This window comes from Bos grunniens, chromosome 16 (assembly GCF_055505025.1).
Source record: "Bos grunniens cultivar Pamir isolate PY7600 chromosome 16, Bosgru_T2T1.0, whole genome shotgun sequence".
NCBI lineage: Eukaryota > Metazoa > Chordata > Mammalia > Artiodactyla > Bovidae > Bos > Bos grunniens.
In genome coordinates, this window is record NC_141180.1 from 3404745 (window position 1) to 3424706 (window position 19962).

Here is a 19962-nt window from a genome sequence, read left to right on the forward strand (position 1 = left end):
CAGTTTGGGATCTGAGAGTCTGAAAGGAAAGGTAGACAACCCAAGTGGAGGTGCCAAGTAGGAAGCTGGCTAGAAAGGATCTGAGACTGGACAGAGGGTCTCCAACACACAGCTGTTGCTTAAAGCTGTGAAGACTGAATGATTAACCCGGAAATTAAAAGTGAATAGAAGTCCCAAGACTCAGTCCTGAGACACGCAGGGTTAAAAAGTAGGAGGAAAAGATGCAGCCGGCAAAGGGACTCTCAAGTGAAGCAGGATGAAAGGAGCTTTGCTGTTGACAGGTGTGCGGGTGAAGAACTAGGCTGGCAGCTGAAGAAGAAACAGGGTCAGAAGAGATACTGCGGTTGCTCCTGCTCGTTTGCTTTTAAAAACTGCATGCCGATGAGACCCACCCAGCAGAGGAGGGAAATGACGACCCAGGGAAAAAGAAGAAAGCTGTTAGTCATGGACATTGGTTCCAGGACCAAGGGATTCCGGAGTAATGGCAAGAGAGAGATTATGGTGATGGATTACAAATTGACGTTGTGCATGGTGGGAGCCCTAAAGGAAATCAGTCCTGAATATTCATTGGAAGGACTGATGCTGAAGCTGAAACTCCAATCCTTTGGCCACCTGATGCAAAGAACTGACTCACTGGAAAAGACCCTGATGCTGGGAAAGACTGAAGGCAGGAGAAGTGGATGACAGAGGAGGAGATGGCTGGATGGCATCACGGACTCGGTGGACATGAGTTTGAGCAAGCTCTGGGAGTTGGTGATGGACAGGGAAGCTTGGCGTGCTGCAGTCCATGGGGTCACAAAGAGTTAGATGCAACTGAGGGACTGAACTGAACTGATGGTGGGAGTGGAGGACCTTTACCTACATCAGGGTTCACTACCGTTGCTGTGGTCACTGTGCTTCATGAAGATGGGCAGAGACCTAGCGTTCTTCTCTTGTAGGTGAGGAAACAAATTCAACCCTCCTAAATCATGTTTCTAAGGCAATACAGAAATTATACATTTGAGGTGGGGGTGGGCTGAGAAGCCTGGATGCTTTGAAGGAGATGGGTGGTGAGGAGAATTTCCAGATGGTGCCAAGGTTTCCAGGTCTTGGTTATCTCATCAACCACTAATGTAGGCACCACGGCAAAGAAACTGCAGAGCGAACTCCAGCCTCAAGTCAGCAGGGACTTTCCCACTGGAAGATCCCGAGACTGTTCTGGGTGAGCATGACCTAACCACGAGTCCTTTAAAAAAGCTGAAGTCAGTGATTTGAGGTACTGGAAGGACTCCCCAGGCTGTCTGGAGCAGGTCAGGTGGAAAGAACACGAGGGGCTTCTGGGAGCTGACTGCAAGCCCTGGCCCCGGGACCCCAAAGAAATCAGGTCAGCGGTCCCAGCACAGCAAGAAACAGGACTCCGCCAACCTGGATCAACCCTGGAAGCATTTGTATGCATATTCTCCAGATAAAAACTCATCCTGGCCGACATCTAGGTTTCAGAAGACCCAGTCACATGGAGCCGGAACTCTGACTATGGAATTGTGAGCTAATAAATCAACGGGTGTGGTGTGAAGCCGCTGGTTTAACCCGTTGGACAGCAAGAGAAAACGAATACACAGCCACCTGTCCTGTGTGCTTTCGGCTGGAGACAGTCCGTGGGGTTGAGGGGAACGACCGGTCCCCTCCCCTGCCCTGCTCCCCTCCTCTGCCCGTGGCTGGCCCTGGCTAACTCTTGAGCAGACTTCTTTTCTCTGCCTTGCTGTTAAGTGTGTCCAGGTAACTGCGATAAGGGTAGCAGGCATATCAATCACAGCTGGGTGTGGCATTTTCCACCCCATGAAAGACCCTCCATTCCCTTCTCCAGAGTGCTGGCTGGAGCTTGGTTGTCATCCCAAATTCAGGAGCCACCTCTGGAGAGGGACGCCCCTGGGTCCGTGTGGAGCTTTGAATGAGTGTGTGGAGCAGGACTCTGCCCTCGACAAGGACATAAACATCCCCAGTTGGAGGAGAAACGGACCTAGAGCCCATCAGACAGAGTAAAGTAAGTCAGAAAGAGGAAAACAAATAATGCGTATTAATGTCAGGATGTGGAATCTAGAGAAATGGTACAGACGAACCTCTTCACAGGGCAGGAGTACAGATGCAGATGCAGAGGGCAGGCAGGCGGGCACCAGGGAGGGGGGACGAGCTGAGGGCCGAGCACTGAGACACGCACGCTACCGCGGGGAGCCGCTGTCCGCGGGAGTTGGGGCTGGACAGCGAAGCCTGCCCAGCTCAGCTCAGCTCAGCTCAGTGCTCTGCGACGCCCTAGAGGGTGGGCTGAGGGGTGCAGGTCCAAGAGGAAGGAGATGCACGTATGCATGTAGCTAAGTCACTCCACTGTACAGCAGAAACCAACCCAGCAACTGTGAAGCAACTATACTCCAATTTTTAAAAATGATTAAGAAAATAAGCAGTGTCTACTCAGTTACGCCACAACGATTTGGGGATCTATCTGTTACGGCATCCACCACTGTCTTAACTGATCAGTACCCCTCACTCATCCCACACGACCGAGCAAATGCTATGCTTCCTACAACCACGACGGTCTCTAGGGATAGGACAGAAAACGGCATAAAAGGCACCAGTTCGGAGGGAATCTTCCTTCTCTCTGGGGGGAAACGAACGCTAGACAGGTAAATAAGCCAATAAAATGATTATATGCTTTCCTTGGATTTAAGGGGGAAAAGGTAGAGAAGTGTGAAAATAAGAGAAACCTATTTTCTACATGATCCGTGGAAGATTTCCTGAGCATGAGACATTTCTTTCACAGCCGGAAGCATGGAGTGACTCAGCCAGGCCAAGGGCTGCCCAAACTGCGTGTCTGGAGACAATGGATGATGCTGGAGAAAATAAATCAGTAACAACACGGGGAATCTCCGCGGCCCACACGGCCCCTTAAGGACGACGGAACTTCTAATCACCTTCTCCCGTGTGTCACTGTAACTAGGATAAAATTGCCAATGAGAACCAAACCCTCAAGGAAACCCTCTCACGAAAGATGGATGCCAAAATAATACATCAACTTTTGACTGCAAAATGTGACTCAGACAAACTCCAAAAGGCCAGCAAAAAGAAAGTGAACCAAAGAAAATTTTCCACAGATAGTAGTCTCCAGGTCACAAAGGCCAGTAGCATCCAGGAAAATAAGTGCGAAAGACCTGCAGACGACCAAGAATAAAGAGGAGAGCCGAAGCGTTCCCGGAAGAAAATAAAACAAGGGGGCACAGGGAAAGAAAAAGAAGCCGGGAAGTCACACGGGGCACAGTGGAACAACAGACATTCTTCGAAAGAATTCTTCTACAGAGCTCGCATGGATTTATTTATTTGCCACACCCTGCAGCATGTGGAATCTTAGCTCCCTGGGCAAGGACTGAACCCACAACACCCTGCAAGAAGCTGAAGACTCAGCCACTGGACTACCAGGGATGTCCACGGAAATATGTTCAAAGTCTAGATCCTTAAGCTTAGACTCCATCCCAGGGTAACATACTGATCAAGTGCCATCATAAAGATATCTTAATGCATGCAAAATTGGAATATTTCCTTTTTACAGTACCAGATTAAAAAAAATGTAAAGTTTAAAAAATACATGAGATTCAAATGCAGCGATTCTAAAACGGGAAACCGATGGAGGGAAATTTTATAATGGCATCGGGGCTGTACCCTTTGAGAGCTTCAGAAGAAAAGGGCCCAAATGTTGTCAAAATACAGGTGGTAGAGTGTGATGCCAGAAAAACTGAGTAAAATACATTTTGAGTAGCTGTGCTTCTGCAATTCACAACTCAAGAGCCAACCCACCCTTGAGTAGATGTCACTATTAAAAGGGGACAACATGATTTATCTCTTAGGAGAATCTGTTGCTAGAAAGAGGTGATACTTTTTCTGCCTTATGGAGAAAAGGAGGATGGGGTAACCCTATATCTCCACTGAAGGTAAAATACGATAAAGATGGACTAGCAGCTGTGTTACTTGACGACACGGCGGGCGTCAACACAATCCCTGAGTGCTACATGGCGTCTGGGCCAGGACGGCTGTGGATGAAGCACCGTCCTGGTGAGAAGTGCTGACCTTGGCTTCCTTGAGTGCATGCACCCAGCGCACGTCATGTTACTGGGCTCACCCCTGTCGACACCGTTGGCAGCTGTGCCCACGGAACTGCTACATGATGTATCAGTTCCTTTCTTGACGTGGAGCTTCTAAGCTGGGATGCTCTGCCACACGTGGCCTCATTCTTCTCAGTGGAGTCCAGAGGGTCGAAGTGTTCATGGTCCTCGGACTGCGGTGGGCAATGCTACCAGGAAGTCCTTGGCCAGATGCCACTTCTGATTGTGTTTCCTGCTCCGTGTTTCTCTGAGTGAAGTGGTGCCAAGCTGGGCTTAAAGATGGGTGTGTGAAATATCCAGTGGACTCTATGACCCCCAAGAGTAAGTGCTGCCACTATGAACTGTTCACATAATCAGAAAAACTCAATGAAGCTGTTGGTAGTGTAATAAAAGTGCATGGAAATAAAGTTCAAGAGAGCTGGCTGAATGTGTATGGATTTCACATCAGAAGCCTTCATTTAAAATATCTGAGCAGAAAGAACTAAAACTTTTTATGGAACCTAGTCAAGCAAGTTTGGAAAATAAGATGCTTTTATACATTCCCTCTTTGGAAAGACCTGGGGAAATAAAGCACCACTGAATGTGCACGTGCATATGAGCACTGGTGAGGTGCCATCTGAAGGGGCTTCCCTGGTGGTCCAGTGTTTAAGACTTTGCCTTCCAATGCAGGGACCGCAGGTTCGACACCTGGTCAGGGAATCAAGATCCCACATGCCTCACGGCCAAAATAACCGAAACATAAAATGGAAGCAATATTGTCACAAACCCAATAAAGGCTTTAAAAATGGTCTACATCAAACAAATCTTAAAAAAATAAAAATAAAAACCAGCTATGCTTGGTAACACCGCACTTGGAGGTCTGAATTTAACTTAATTTACAAAGCTAACAAGCAGAGAAAACTTAAACAGTGCTAGGTCTTCTTCCTCCACAGGCTCAGACCAATAAGCAACTCTCGAAAGAGCAGCAGATGATATTGTTTTTAGACATGGAGGAAACTATAAGAAGAACTGAAAACAGAAATAGTGAAAAGTGGGTGTTCTGGTGAGCAGAACGAGCAGAGGGCAGTGGTGGCATAAAGCTGTTATCCTCACTGTTGCAATGACGTTTAATCCAGCTGTTCTCCTCACTGTTACAATGACGTTTAATCCAGCTGTTATCCTCACTGTTACAATGACGTTTAATTTCAGTGATTTTTCCTACACACAGCTCTATTTTGATTAAAGCATTTTTGCATGCGTACTCCGTCACGTCAGACTTTTTGTGATCCCATGGACTGTAGCCCACCAGGCTCCTCTCTGCAGCCAAGAATACTAGAGTGGGTTACCGTTTGCCTCTCCAGGGATTAAACCCAGGTCTCGTGCATTGGCAGGTGGATTCTTTACCACTGAGCCACTGGGGAAGCTTTTAGGGACTGTTTATCCTAGCTTAGTTGGGTAAATCAGCATAGATTTGTAAGAACACCTGCTTCTGCCAAGCATACAGTTGAGGGACAGGAAAGAAAAAGAAGAGTACTGGCTTCTGCAGCACATACACTAAGACTGAAACAGTAGAGAGAATTTTAGTGCCACTCCTGCATAAGGGTGACACACAAATTCATGAAGCGCCCCATATTTGGGGGGAGTTTGGGATGCGCAGATGCAAACTGGTGTGCACACTGAATAGATTATAATGGATGAACTGCAAGGTCACACTGTATAGCACTGGGAACTATATTCAATATCCTGGATAAGCCATAATGGAAAAGAATATAAAAACAGAGTGTTTTTAGACGTATGGAGAAGGCAATGGCAACCCACTCCAGTACTCTTGCCTGGAAAATCCCATGGACACAGGAGCCTGGTGGGCTGCAGTCCATGGGGTCGCGGACAGTCAGACACAACTGAGCAACTTCACTTTCACTTTTCCTTTCATGCATCAGAGAAGGAAATGGCAACCCACTCCAGTGTTCTTCCTGGAGAATCCCAGGGACGGGGGAGCCTGGTGGGCTGCCGTCTATGGGGTCGCACAGAGTCGGACACGACTGAGGCGACTTAGCAGCAGTGACATGCTTCACCGTACAGCAGTAATTAACACAAGCTTGTAATCAACAATTCAACCTTACATCAATAAAAAGTAAGTTCAAAAAAAGGTAATTTCTAACACGGTCCACAAACGATTTCTACACGGAGCACAAAACAAATGTGCTGATTCCTAACAGGAAGAAACGTCATAAACAGAATCATAATAGGAGTCTATGTAGATAAATCCTTCATGAGCTATTTTATGAAACCAACCAACTTTTAAAAATTGAATTTCCTAAACTGAACTTAAGATATTATTTTCTTTTCCAGGAAACCTCAGGTTGGATACATTCAGTTGATTGAAAAGCAATGTCCAGAATGACCAAAATCCTGCTTATGATAAATAAACAGCTTTGGCTAACTAAGTCTAGTTTTTGGTCACGGGAGGTAAGGTTGACTGGTTCGATCTCTGGGTAGGAAGATCCCTTGGAGGAGGAAATGGCAACCCACTCCAGTATTCTTGCCTGGGAAATCCCATGGACAGAGGAGCCTGGTGGGCTACAGTCCATGGGCTGCAAAGAGTCAGAGGCACTGATCGACCCAGCAAACACACAAAGCATTTGTCTGAAAAAAAAAAATACAAACAGCAAACACACACATGCCCACGGAGATAAGATGACTGAAGGTACCAGACCGCCCCTCAGCTTACTTTACATCCAAACATGCTTATGTCAGAAGACGGGTGACTGAAGACAATAGCGGAGCCTTTCTTTGAAGTTTTCGGATAAATGCCAACAGGACAAAATATTCCACTATGGCATTTATTGAGTATCCTGGAGTGGCCAGGTGCGTGCGGACAGGAGAAGGGGCCCCACAGCACGCAGGGCGGCCCCGAGCCTGCCCAAGTACAAGGCCTTATTTCAATATAATGTTCACCTGCACATACATTTGCTCACACAACTTAAAATATAATGTTTATGGAAATATATAATTTGAAAATTTAATAATTACATATGAGTACAAATGTAAAATAATAAAGCATTGGAAGCGTGAACACATATCCCATGAAAACAGAATAAATAGCCGAGAAGACTTACAAGATGTTGATGCTGTAACACTCTCCTGAGGACCAGCAAATTTTGTATTGTTATAAGAGACCTGGGTTTCAGAAACGAGAGAGAAGAAGGTTTTCTAAATTAAATTCGTGAATCACAATATAACACATTCCTATTTGTCATATATTGCTGTTTATTTTCATTAAAATGTATACTGGATAACTTGAAACTTCAAGACTATGGCAATAGTCTATTATCAAATTTCTTAAATATTTACCAGTGAAACGATATAAAGAAATCTTATCCCATTTAGCAATAATAATAATACTGATAGTTATGGTCAGCAAGAACTAAGTGGACACAAAGGAATAAAATCCAACACACCAAAGTGTTCATTATTCAAAGTTAAAATTCCCTATGAATAGACTAATATCTTCACATTTCTTTAAAAAGGAAATTCTGCTGTATACTGCTTACTAGAGTTACACATACTCTGTACAAAAAAATTTTAAGACTAAGTGGAAACAGTTTAATGTAAGAATCACGCTATTTATATTAAAGTGATTTTAGTTCATGAGGGTTAAAATGATACAGATCGATGACATGGCAACATCTACAGTTTAGACGTAAGGAGTTCAAAATATTCAACATGATCGAGCAAAAGCAATTAGACACACAAGGGAAACTGCACGGACCCAGAAAGCATTAAGAATCTTCAGTCAAAAAACAAAACGATTGAGGTAAAAATAGATTTGAACAGTATAATTAAAAGAGATTAATGATAAATATACTTTGGCAATCTGATGTGGAGGACTGACTCACTGGAAAAGACCCTGATGCTGGGAAAGATTGAAGGCAGGAGGACAAGGGGACGACAGAGGATGAGATGGTTGGATGGCATCACTGACTCGAAGGACATGAGTTTGAGCAAACTCCAGGCCTTGGTGATGGACAGGGAGGCCTGGCGTGCTGCAGTCCATGGGGTCGCAAAAAGTCGGACATGACTAAGCGACTGAACTGAGCTGAATGGTAAATATGATAGATCTGTAACAAAAAAACATACCTAAGCTTTTACCCTGTGGAGGATATACAATCTCCCCAGTACTCGCAGAATGTTTATAAATATTTATCTGACATTGAGCTGTAAAAAATAGTGTAAATTTCAAAGGGCAGAAATTGTAAAAGCCTAGTTATCTTTTAAAAATAATAAGTATAATACAAAAATGCAGGAACTAGAAATGTGCAAACATTTTCTTTTAAAAAATTAATTAAAAATGCTTCCAAATTACAATTATATACTCTATGGGAATTAACCAATAATTAGAACAATCTACTTTAAAAATCCATTCATTCAATTTTATGTCAGTCATTGAGAGATTAGGGATAAAAGACATGGGATAGAGTGAAAATTTTAGCAAAGGATAATCGATAAGTTTAAAACTTTTTCTTAGTTAATAAAAAAGAAAAGGAGAAAGAAATAGTCAAAAATCACTTTCAGTTCCCAAACTAGCAGAACATCAAAATAAACCTACAATAATGGAAAGTAATACATTAACAACTATAAAAACAACTGTATTGATTTATTAACCAGAGATAAGACTGATGTGAAAAGCTAACATGTTACTCCTTCATGAAGGTATAAATGCAGCAGTGGGTTCTGAAATAAACATAAAAGCAAGTTACGGGAACTGCAGAGAAGAAAACAACAGTCTTTTGAAGAGTGAGGAGGAGAGTGGAAAGCTAACTGTCTCCTAGTGTGAATTTTAAGATTGCACTTTAATATGGTGTTGAGCTGTATTTTTCCAGAATAAGTTATCATGATTGACACGTGGGAGGAGAAAACTCCAGACAGAGAGAAGAGTCCTAAGTTCCTAAAGAGAGTGAAACCTGAGTGTTTTGAGAAACAGAAAGAAAGCCAGTGTGCCTGGAGCTTCCTGGGTGCTGAGCAAGATGAGGTAAAACGGACAGTGATAGGCAGTAACAGTGCATTTGTTTGGGAAAAGAAAAGAAGTGCACTCATTCAAACCCTCCTATACTGTGGGGAGGAATGTGAATCGGTGTGGCCACTATGGAGAATAGTATGGAGGTTCCTTAAAAGGCTAAAATTAGAGCTATCATACGGCACAGCAATCCCACTCCTAGGCATAAATCCAGAGAAAAACATGATCTGAAAAGGTGCATGAACTGCGATGTTCACTGCAGCACTATTTACAACAGCCAAACACGGAAGTAACTTAAATGTCCACCAGCAGAGGCATGGACAGAGAAGATGAGGTACATGCATGCCGTGGGATATTGCTCAGCCACAAAAGGAGCTCAACAGTGCCGTGTGCAGAGGCGTGGGTGGACCTGGTGAAGTAAGTCAGAAAGAGAAACAAACGTCGCTTATGTGTGCTGAACTTAGAAAAACAGTAGAGATGAACTTATTTGCAAAGCGGAAATAGAGACACAGACCGAGCAAAAAGACACGGTTACCAAAGGGGAAAGAGGATGTGAGATGATCTGGGACATCAGGAGTGACATATGGACACTATTGATACTGTGTATAAAATAGACAGCTATCGAGAGCCTGCTGCCCAGCACAGGGAGCTCTCCTCAGTGCTCTGTGGGGACCTGAATGGGAAGGAAATCCACAAAAGGGGATATATGTACATGTATGACTGATTCACTTTGCCATACAGCAAGAAACTAACAAAACACTGTAAAGCAACTCTACACCAATGAGTTAATTTTTAAAAATCTTAAATTATATGTAACTTCCTTTCGGCCCAATACATTCTTTTTCAGGAATTTATTCAGACAGAGACAATAAAAGACATATTCAAAGATGCTGTTATTTTCCAATAAGAGTGTTTACTTATTGTTGCTTTTAACAGAGACCAAAACAGTTACGGTGAGTAGAATGCAATAAAGCCATAAGACAGAACCTTGTGCAACCATTAAAAATTAGTAGCAGAATATTTAATATGGAAAAATGTTCATGATACAGTGATTTTTGAAACATGCAGTTTATCAAACTGTGTGCTTTTATCATGGAACTGATGAGACAATGAGAAATATATCCAGTTTCTGACACAGAGCTCCTAAAACCTTCGTAATTTCCTGCGTGCATGCTCAGTCATTCAGTCGTGGCCAACACTCTGTGACCCCATGGACTGTAGCCTGCCAGGCTCCTCTGTCCATGGATTCTCCAGGCAAGAATCCTGGAGTGGGTTGCCATTTCCTCCTCCAGGGAATCTTCCGGACCCAGGGATCAAACCCAGGTCTCCCACATTGCAGGCAGATTCTTTCTCACTGAGCCACCGGGAGTGATAATCTTTTCTTCTACTGAAGTAACTCTGAGTGGGTTCCCAGATGGCCCCCACAGGAGGACTGCCAAGACCAAGCCATAGTCAGTCTTGGAATTTTCAGCCCCTCTCCCCATTTTCGTGAGAAGGGAGAAGAGTGGAAAATGGAGTTAATGACTGATCGCGTCTGTGTGATGAAGCCTCCAGAAATTCCCAGAAGTACAGGGTTCAGAGAGCTTCCAGACTGGGGAGCACATTCACACCAGGAGAGAGACACACCCCCAACTCCAGGGGGACAGAGGCTCCTGCACACAGACCCTCCCAGACCTCCCTACATATCTCTTCAGCTGGCTGTTTACCTGAATCCTTTCTCACAGCCTTTAAGTATCTGCCTGAGTTACGTGAGCTGCCTTAGTAAATTAATCAAACTCAAGGAAGGGGTGATGGGAGCCCCTGACGTGGAGCCCAATCGAGCAGAAGTGATGGGCATCTCTTAGCTGTCATTCCGAAGTGGGGTGGGGCCAATCTCATGGGACTGACCCCTCCCCTGGACATTCCAGGGGAGTGCCCCTGGAATACGGCACTTTCTCTGGATAGATGGTGTTGAAATTAAATTAAATTATGGGGCACCCACCAGTCGTCTCAGATAGCTGCTGGACATGGGGAAAAACCTGTACACATTTGGAGACCAAAAGTGTCAAAAGTGTTTCAGGTCTTCAGCTTTCTTTGGAAATTCTTCTCTGTATTTCTTACAGGGAATAAACACAGGAGACAGAATGAACTGAATGAGCTGAGGCTTTCTCCTATAGCAAAAGGAAAAGATTGAGCCCTCCCATTTTAGAAACATATACACAAAATATGATCAGTAGACGATGAGTTTATGGGTGAGGTTTTAAACTCTTTGCATACATTGCTATTTCCTGACATTTTTTTTTCTATTTTCTAACCTCAATGTACCTGTAAAAAAATATTTGTAATTAAAGAAAGCTCACATTAGTAAAGACACAAAGCCAAGAAGAACAAAAGATGTGGCAAAGTAATAACCAATAATTATCATTAATAAATAATAACAATTTGTGCACTGTGTTTCTTGACATAGGAACAATAATTTATAAGTAGTCATGCTGAAGGTCAAAAATATTCCAACCAAATATCTGCCATAAATCATACTATAGATGAAAAGTATGGAGTCAAAGTTTTAAGACTTATAAAGTGTGATTCCTTTAGACATCAGAGCTTCTCAAGCTTGTGTGAACACTAGTCCTAGTATTATTTAAGTACTGCAGAATAATAACTATAATATATATCAGTTCTGGAGTGATTATAGAAATTGTAATCTTACCAAAAAATTATATTCTGTTAAATACTGAAGATCTGCTACCAAGAATCTGCAGTCTGGTCTTGACTCTGTTTTAACCAAGGTATTTCCAGTTCTTACTTCCAAATAGTACTTCCCTTCGGGGCCATTAAGCTGGTTAGGACGTTTACAGCTCACAGCTATAGTATTTTCTGTCTTCCGTGAAGCACTTAAACCATTGACCTTGCTTGGCTCTATCAAAATGAAAAAAAAAAAAAACAAAAAAAAAACAACACAGCAGTTACTTTAACCATTTGTTAAATGAATATTTAAATTACTGGATAATATATGTGAACAATATAAAACCATTCTAAGTGCTTATTTGGGGATGGGGAAATTAGGAGATAATGTACATAAAAAAGCTGTTTAAGAAAACATTTGAAAATAAATTACACATCTTTCAATGAATATTAGCATATAAGTTGTACTTGAAACTATGAGATTTTTGTGATTCTCCCAGAGAGTGTGCTGTTCTTCTTGTTCTTCAGTCACTCAGTTGTGTCCAAGATTTTGCAACCCCAAAGACTGCAGCACCCCAGACTTCCTGTCCTTCACTGTCTCCTGGAGTTTGCTCAAACTCATGTCATTGAGTCAATGATACCATCCAACCATCTCATCCCCTGTCACTCCCTTCTCCTCCTGCTCTCAATGTTTCCCAGAATCAGGGCTTTTTCCAGTGAGTTAGCTCTTCATATCTTGTGGCCAAATTACTGGAGCTTCACCTTCAGCATCAGTCCTTCCAATGAATATTCAGGATTGATTTCCTTTAGGATGGACTGGTTGGATCTCCTTGCAGTCCAAGGGACTCTCGAGAGTCTTCTCTAGCACCACAGATTGAAGCATCAGTTGTTCGGCACTCAGCCCTCTTTATGGTACAATCCTCATAGCTCTACACGACTACTGGAAAAACACAGCTTTGACCATATGGACCTTTGCTGGCAAAGTGATGTCTCCGCTTTTTAATACGCTATCTAGTTTTGTCACAGAGAATGTGTAGAAGTAGAAAACAGAGGAAATGAAAAGAAGGGGCAGGGAGGAAAGAGATAGTGACGGGGAAACCTCGAAGGCCTACAGATGGCTCAGGCCCTCCTTTTGGAAGCACTTACATGACCCTGGGGATACCTGGCTGAATTCTTCATCAGCAACAAATCATCTTTATGTCTGTGATAGCATAGGAATTCAGGAAAATAACCAAAGTGTAAAGTTTGAGGACTTGGACTTTTGAAGCATGAACTTAAATGACATTAGGAGCATTTTATACCCAGCCCCGAGTAGAACACCTGTCCTCTGTGAGCCTAGCCCCAGGGAGGGTCTCTGGAGCCCTGGCTGCTGATCTGCACAGGGCTGTTTCTTCTGTCCCGACCCTCATGGAGTTCAGTCACCCCAGAGACGGATGGAGCTTTGCACATGGAATCTGTGGCACTTCCCATTGGTGGCAAGAATCAAATGAATGTAAAATGTGACTTAAAACAGTAGGTAGTTCATTGTAATGAGAAGAAAATGCTGTCAAAGTATTATGGTTTATGAAGTGCCTGTCATGCAAGCAAAAGTCAGCAAGTGAATGGTTTATGAGTGTGGGATTCTCATGTATCTGATAGCAGTCGAAATTTCCAGACAATAAAGAAAATAATAGGTAATTCATTTTTCTCTAAGTTGGTTAGGTACTTAATTGCCTGAATTCTTACACACTGTACCAGCTCATATGTTCTCAGGCTTCATTCTTACAATTCTGTGATTATACCTGAAGGACACAGAGAAAACCTCAAATGAGAGCTTTTAAATTGTTGTTTTTTAATTATTATAAACCCTAGATATTAACAAATGTGCCAAGTCAAAGTGCTTCCCAAATGAAGAATAAATGTGAACTTGCTGTTTAAACAGCTTAGACTTTGCTTCTCACCATTCATAGAAAAAAGCACTAAAGTTCATAACTTACTTGCTAGATCTGTCCGAAATGTATAGGTCGCATTTCTACTGCGAGTTACTTTTCCTGTGACCCGGGCTTGTAACACCACCGTATAGTTTGTGAAAGGTCTCAAATTGTGCAAATCTATTCCGTCCTGGGTTTTATCCTGAGGGGTGCAATTTGGTCCATCTCAAAGGGAAAAACAGAAACATTTATTAAGTCATCAAAAGTCAGGATTACCACATATTTAACTTGGTCTGTACATTAAATCATTCTGAGCCCACTCCAAACTGAGTGACTGAAATACAAAAATATTGTTTGTGCTCAGAAGTACATACTACTATCGGCAAATGTATTGAATGAATGTAATTACTCCAAATAAACTCAAATATTCCAAACTAATGGTTTCATAGTTAATTTGGTACATAACATATTAATAAATGAGTCCAAGCGTATCAGTGAAGATGGTCTATTTTCTTTCTGAGAAAGCACAGCCCATGGTGGATATTACGAAAGTCTTTTTTCCAATACTTTAGTGAAACTTTTTCTGATAACCTCCAAACTTTGAACTTTGGTACGGCTACTGTTATAAACTTCAGATGCAGAATCCATTTGATCACCAATAACTCCGTCTCCTTGTCCTACTCCTCTGAGCACTACAGGAATTGAGACGATGAGGGAAAGCAGCGGAGTCTGAAGGCCGCAAGAGACAGGGGACTTCGGGTGAGCTGGTTCCAAAGGACCCTTTGAGCAGAGTCAGTGCGTGAACCACCGTGGAGGCTGGATTCAGCCAGTTACCAACCCAGTTTCTGAGAAAAGGGCACACAAAGCTTGATGTTGTATCCCTCCCTGCCCATCCCTCCCCACCCATTCTGTTCAAGGATTATAACAGGGCAGTCATAAATTTGGATAGCACTGAATAAGAAGGATCTGTACTCATTGCAAAAAATAAACAAAAACTTGTCTGACCACAATAACCAATACATTACCTCCTTCTAAGCCTACTATTCAAATGCTTTTTTAAACTGTATAGAATACAAAGGAACAATAAACATTGTTCCATAAATTCCCTCCATATACTCTGGCATTGAAAGAACTCCATAGTGGAGAGAGAATATAAAAAGTGAGGAATACAGCAAGGGAAAGTGAGAAGGAGATTCAGAAAAGAGAAAAGAAAACCAGTGTGCTCACACAGAAACCAAGCAAAGAGAGCTCACAGGAGAGGGGTCCAATGAGGCAGACTATCCGACCATCCTGCTGTTTTATCTTCCTATAATTTCCACTTTTCTTTTCTCATAGACATAACTTTTCAAAGTACCGTAAGCTCAAATACACGGCAAACATTTCTTCTCCATATGAGAAGACTCCATACGTCCTCTTATGCTAACTGGAAAACTACATGTGCGTGGAGCTTTGCTTTAGTAGTCTGATTATTATGATTCAACCAGCAAAAGGCATATGTTATCAAAATATACAATAACACGCTGAAGAGAAGTGGCTTTCTGCCTCTTGAAATCTGAAAATTTCACCTACCCACCAAAGAGATGGAACTCTGTGAGATGTTCAACTCAAAACTACTTTAAACTATAGGGCAAGGACCGTCAAGAGGGCTATCCCAAGGGCTGAGTCTATTCTGAGATGGTCCACAGTCCCCACTGTCTTCTAAAGGCATTTTAGATACTTCGCATCGTCCAGGAGAGGTCTGTTCTCTTAAATAGTCCTTCCAAAGAAGGGCGAGCCCAGTGGTTGGACTTCTGCAGAAGTTTCATGCTAACTAGAACTACGTTCTAAGATTCCACTGGCCAGTAAAGTGCCCTCCATGACTAAACAGGAATATGTTCATTTTTATTCACCCAATTTTGTGTGTGCGCCAGCTGGATCAAGCTATGGAAGCGGTTTGTCTGTCATCCAGAACAATAAGTTCAAACCAGTGCAGCTCACTTACGTAATATGTGGAAGACAGCTGAGTATTATCGTCCAGAGATTTTCTTTCTCTAGGCTTTAGAGTGTAAAGATTATAAGTAAGAAGGTCAAGAAAGACAAGCAATATTGGGGATGCTCTGAGCTTCAGGCATCTCAGAGGCTGGGGAGTCCGTAGTGAGTGGAGGCAGTTCTTAAAATCAAGACGTGTAGGATGCCCATCACGGTTGCTGTGTAGAAAGCTCTGTGGCTCACTCACTCCTTCCGTATATCTGCTGCTGCTAAGTCACTTCAGTCCTGTCCGACTCTGCGTGACCCCATAGACGTCAGCCCACCAGGCTCCCCCGCCCCTGGGATTCTCCAGGCAAGAACACTGGAGTGGGTTGCTATTTCCTTCTCCATCCATATATCTAGTGTTTTCCAATTTTAGATTTATCTTTCCTGATATGGAATTAAATTTTCTACAAGTTACCTGGAGAAATCCAATAGCAAAGAGAGATTCTGTCAAAATAGCTTTGAGGTGGTGTCCAGGTACACTTTCCTTCAGTTGCATTTTTAGCAGAACAAGTAAAATTCTGAGGTGCTTCTGGTTCTGTTGAGAGAATAAGAAGATAAAATGTGAAAAAAACAAGACATAGAGAAACCATTTTTCATATTATTAGCATGCATTGTTAATAGTCATAATTTGATTAACTATGAATCAAAGATGAAATTGTAAGAAAGATACCTGCTCTTGTTACATTTTCTTTAGAGATCATTTGGCTCAGAAAGTAAAGAATCTGCCTGCAATGCAGGAGACCTGGGTTCAATCGCTGGGCTGCAAAGATCCCCTGGAGAAGGGAATGGCAACCCACTGCAGTGTTCTTGCCTGGAGAGTCTCACAGATAGAGGCGCCTGGCAGTTTACAGCCCATGGGGTTGTAAAGAATCGGACACAACTGAGCATATAACACTTCTGTATATCTTCTTTTGTAACTACATGTTTTATAAGGTACTAGAGGATTGACTTTGTTAATAATTCATTTACTATTCAGTACCTACATTCATGGAAGAGACTGGCTTACAGTGGCCTCATCTTTGTGCATGTTTGGTATCCACATAACAGTATGCCTAAGCCTATTCCAAACCCTAACAATAATCAAAGTGAGTTGATAGATTTACATGTTTTCTATACTGTGGGGCAGTTTGGATAGGACAGAAACTAAGCTTACCTTTCTGGTTTATCTTTTTTAAAGGGTAGGTGAAGTAAGCAGACAGGGAGTGTGAAGTGAGTGAAGAGGTATTAGACTGTGATTTTAAGTCTAATTTTCTAACTCTTCCCCTAGGCAAATGCTCATAATTTGTATGTTCTAGAAAATTATTCACTTTATCTAACTTTTTATATTGGATATGAGATTCTTTATAATCTGTGAAATTTCTGCTGCTGCTGCTGCTAAGTCGCTTCAGTCGTGTCCGACTCTGTGCAAACCCATAGACTGCAGCCCACCAGGCTCCACCATCCCTGGGATTCTCCAGGCAAGAACACTGGAGTGGGTTGCCATTTCCTTCTCCAACGCATGAAAGTGAAAAGTGAAAGTGAAGTTGCTCAGTCGTGTCCGACTCTTTGCAACCCCATGGACTGCAGCCCACCAGGCTCCTGTGTCCATGGGATTTTCCAGGCAAGAGTACTGGAGTGGGTTGCCATTGCCTTCTCCATGAAATTTCTACTCTATTTTTAATGTCCTTTTGTTAATGCATGGGGGAAGGTTGTTTTGCTAGAGGTCTATTTTATTATTCTTTTCAAAACCAAGCCTTCAAACTGATTAGTAAATTCCTAGTATCTTTGCTTATTTCTTCTTTCAATAATCTGTACTCCAGCCTTTGTTATTTTCTCCTTTCTAATATCTTTGTATTTTTTTTTTCTGGTTCTTTTCTAAGCACTCTCCATTGATTTCATTCAATAGGAGCTAAGCAATAAAAGTTCCCATAAATTATCACTTGATCTTACTTAAGGTACAAATTCCCCTCAAATATGTCTTTACTTTATTCGAGTCTGAATGCCTTTGCTTCAAAAGGTAAATTTAAACCATTTTATTTATACTAACTTTTGATATGGTGGTTTGTTTAGTCGCTAAGTCGCGTCCGACTCTGGCAACCCCACGGACTGCAGCCTGCCAGGCATCTTTGGCCATGGGATTTCCCAGGATTTCCCTAGAACACTGGAATGGGTTGCCTTTCTCTTCTCCAGGGGATCTTCCCAACCCAGGAATCGAACCCAGGTCTCCTGCACTGCAGGCAGATTCTTCACCAAGTGAGCTATGAGGGAAGTCCGACTTTTGATATACTTTGACATTTCTGCTCTTTTACCTACTGTTTACTACTTAGCCTTTTCTGTCTCCCTCTCTGCCACATTTTTCCTCTTCCTTCCCCTCCCCTTCCCCATTTTTCTTCTCCTCCTCCTCCCCCTCCTCCTCCTTTCTCCTTTTCCTCCTTTAACATGTAGAACATCTTTTATTCCGTAACTTTCTTCTACTGATTATACACAATGTCATCTGTTTATCTGTCCTTCATATTTTTAATGGTTGTTCATAAATTGCCTCACAATTAACATATTTTCCTAGTAAATTTCTAAAGTCAACTGGAGTCTCTTCTGGTTGTTTAGTCACTCAGTTGTGTTCAACTCTTTGGACTGCAGCACGTGAGGTTTCTCTGTCCTTCACTCTCTCCTGGAGCTTGCTCAAACTCATGTCCCTCGAGTCAGTGATGCCATCCAACTGTCTCATCCTCAGTCATCCCCTTCTCCTCCTGCCTTCAATCTTTCCCAGCATCAGGGTTTATTTCAATGAGTCGGCTCTTCACATCAGGTGACCAAAGTATTGGAGCTTCAGCTTCAGCATCAGTCCTTCCAATGAATATTCAGGGTTGATTTCCTTTAGAATTGACTGGTTTCATTTCCTTGCAGTCCAAGGGACTCTCAAGAGTCTTCTCCAATACCACATTTCGAAAGTATTAATTCTTTGGTGCTCAGTCTTCTTTATGGTCCAACTCTCACATCTGTACATGACTCCTGGAAAAACCATCCCTTTGACTATATGGACCTTTGTCAGCAAAGTGATGTCTCTGCTTTTTAATTCACTGTCTCGGCTCATTATAGCTTTTCTTCCAAGGATCAAGCATCTTTTAATTTCATGGCTGCAGTCATTATCTGAAGTGATTTTGGAGCCCAGGAAAATAAAGTCTGTCATTGTTTCCATTTTTTCCCCATCTATTTGCCATGAAGTGATGGGAACAGATACCAAGATCTTAGTCTTAAGTCAGCTTTTTCATTCTCCATTTCACCTTCATCGAGAGGCTTTATTTCTACTAATCTCTTTACTTCCATTAAATATGACTGAAGTTTTAGCACTTTTCGATTCCTTCTCCCTGCCATCTTCCAGATGCTGTTATTTTCCAGAATTTTATTTTTCAATTGCTACTAGTTATAATAATCTTGTTATTATTTATGTTGCTGGCTTCTCAGTAGTAACAACTATTATTTTGCTATCAACAATTCGCTTTATCACTGCTTCTCATTAGCTTCTGTGCTCACCTTACTCCTGTGAGAGGCAGGATTTGAAAGTGGCCCAGAAGAGGCAGGAGACATCAAAAGGAGGAGGCTGCTACAGAAGCGAGGAGACGCAATGGGAACTGTGTGAACAAGCATGTCACTTACCTCACAGTCTTGTTTCCACCTGGACCTCACAGCAGCCTACAGTTTGCAAAAACTTCATGGAGGTTTGGATTCTCTGTCATTTATTTCTAAATTCTCACTTTAAAATGGACACAACGCCTTTTTGTGAAACCCTTTCTCCAAATTCATAATATCTTTTTCTATGATTCTCAAAGAATCATAAGACTATAAAAAGAAAAGAAATTTAACATACAAACGTAAGCAATATACTCACCTCCAAAATCTGTTTCAATAGTTTTATTTTGGCTAATAAGAAGCTGTTGATTATAGAGTACTTGTGAACTACAAGTATAATTAGTTCTGGGTTTAAGATTCCTCACTTTAAATGTGTCTTTATTATAACTTGGAGAACCGCCATCTAAAAAAAATAAGGATTGCATATGAGTATATGAATGTAATATATCACACTTAAATTTCACTTTGGTTTTATATCTATGCTATGCTAAGTCACTTCAGTCGTATCTGACTCTGTGTGACCCCATAGACGGTAGCCTGCCAGGCTCCCCTGTACCTGGGATTCTCCAGGCAAGAACACTGGAGTGGGTGGCCATTTCCTTCTCCAATACATGAAAGTGAAAAGGGAAAGTGAAGTCGCTCAGTCGTG

General features: G+C 42.2%; 1 protein-coding gene and 1 non-coding gene across 12 annotated transcripts in view; one reads left to right on the forward strand and one right to left on the reverse strand.

The window, feature by feature from the left end:
• Window positions 1–19962, reverse strand: part of PTPRC (protein tyrosine phosphatase receptor type C) — a 129147-nt gene that overhangs the window by 37503 nt on the left and 71682 nt on the right. For all 11 annotated transcript variants that reach the window (XM_086342185.1, XM_086342188.1, XM_086342183.1 and 8 more), the window contains 5 exons: window positions 19573–19716; window positions 16123–16242; window positions 13761–13919; window positions 11810–12018; window positions 7223–7283 (listed from right to left, as the gene is read on the reverse strand). In XM_086342185.1, coding sequence (XP_086198311.1) covers window positions 7223–7283; window positions 11810–12018; window positions 13761–13919; window positions 16123–16242; window positions 19573–19716 — 693 coding nt within the window. The remainder of the gene's footprint in view (window positions 1–7222; window positions 7284–11809; window positions 12019–13760; window positions 13920–16122; window positions 16243–19572; window positions 19717–19962) is intronic.
• On the forward strand, window positions 5634–5740 carry LOC147356053 (U6 spliceosomal RNA). Its single transcript, XR_015143898.1, has one exon. It is a non-coding gene; the product is annotated as a U6 spliceosomal RNA (small nuclear RNA).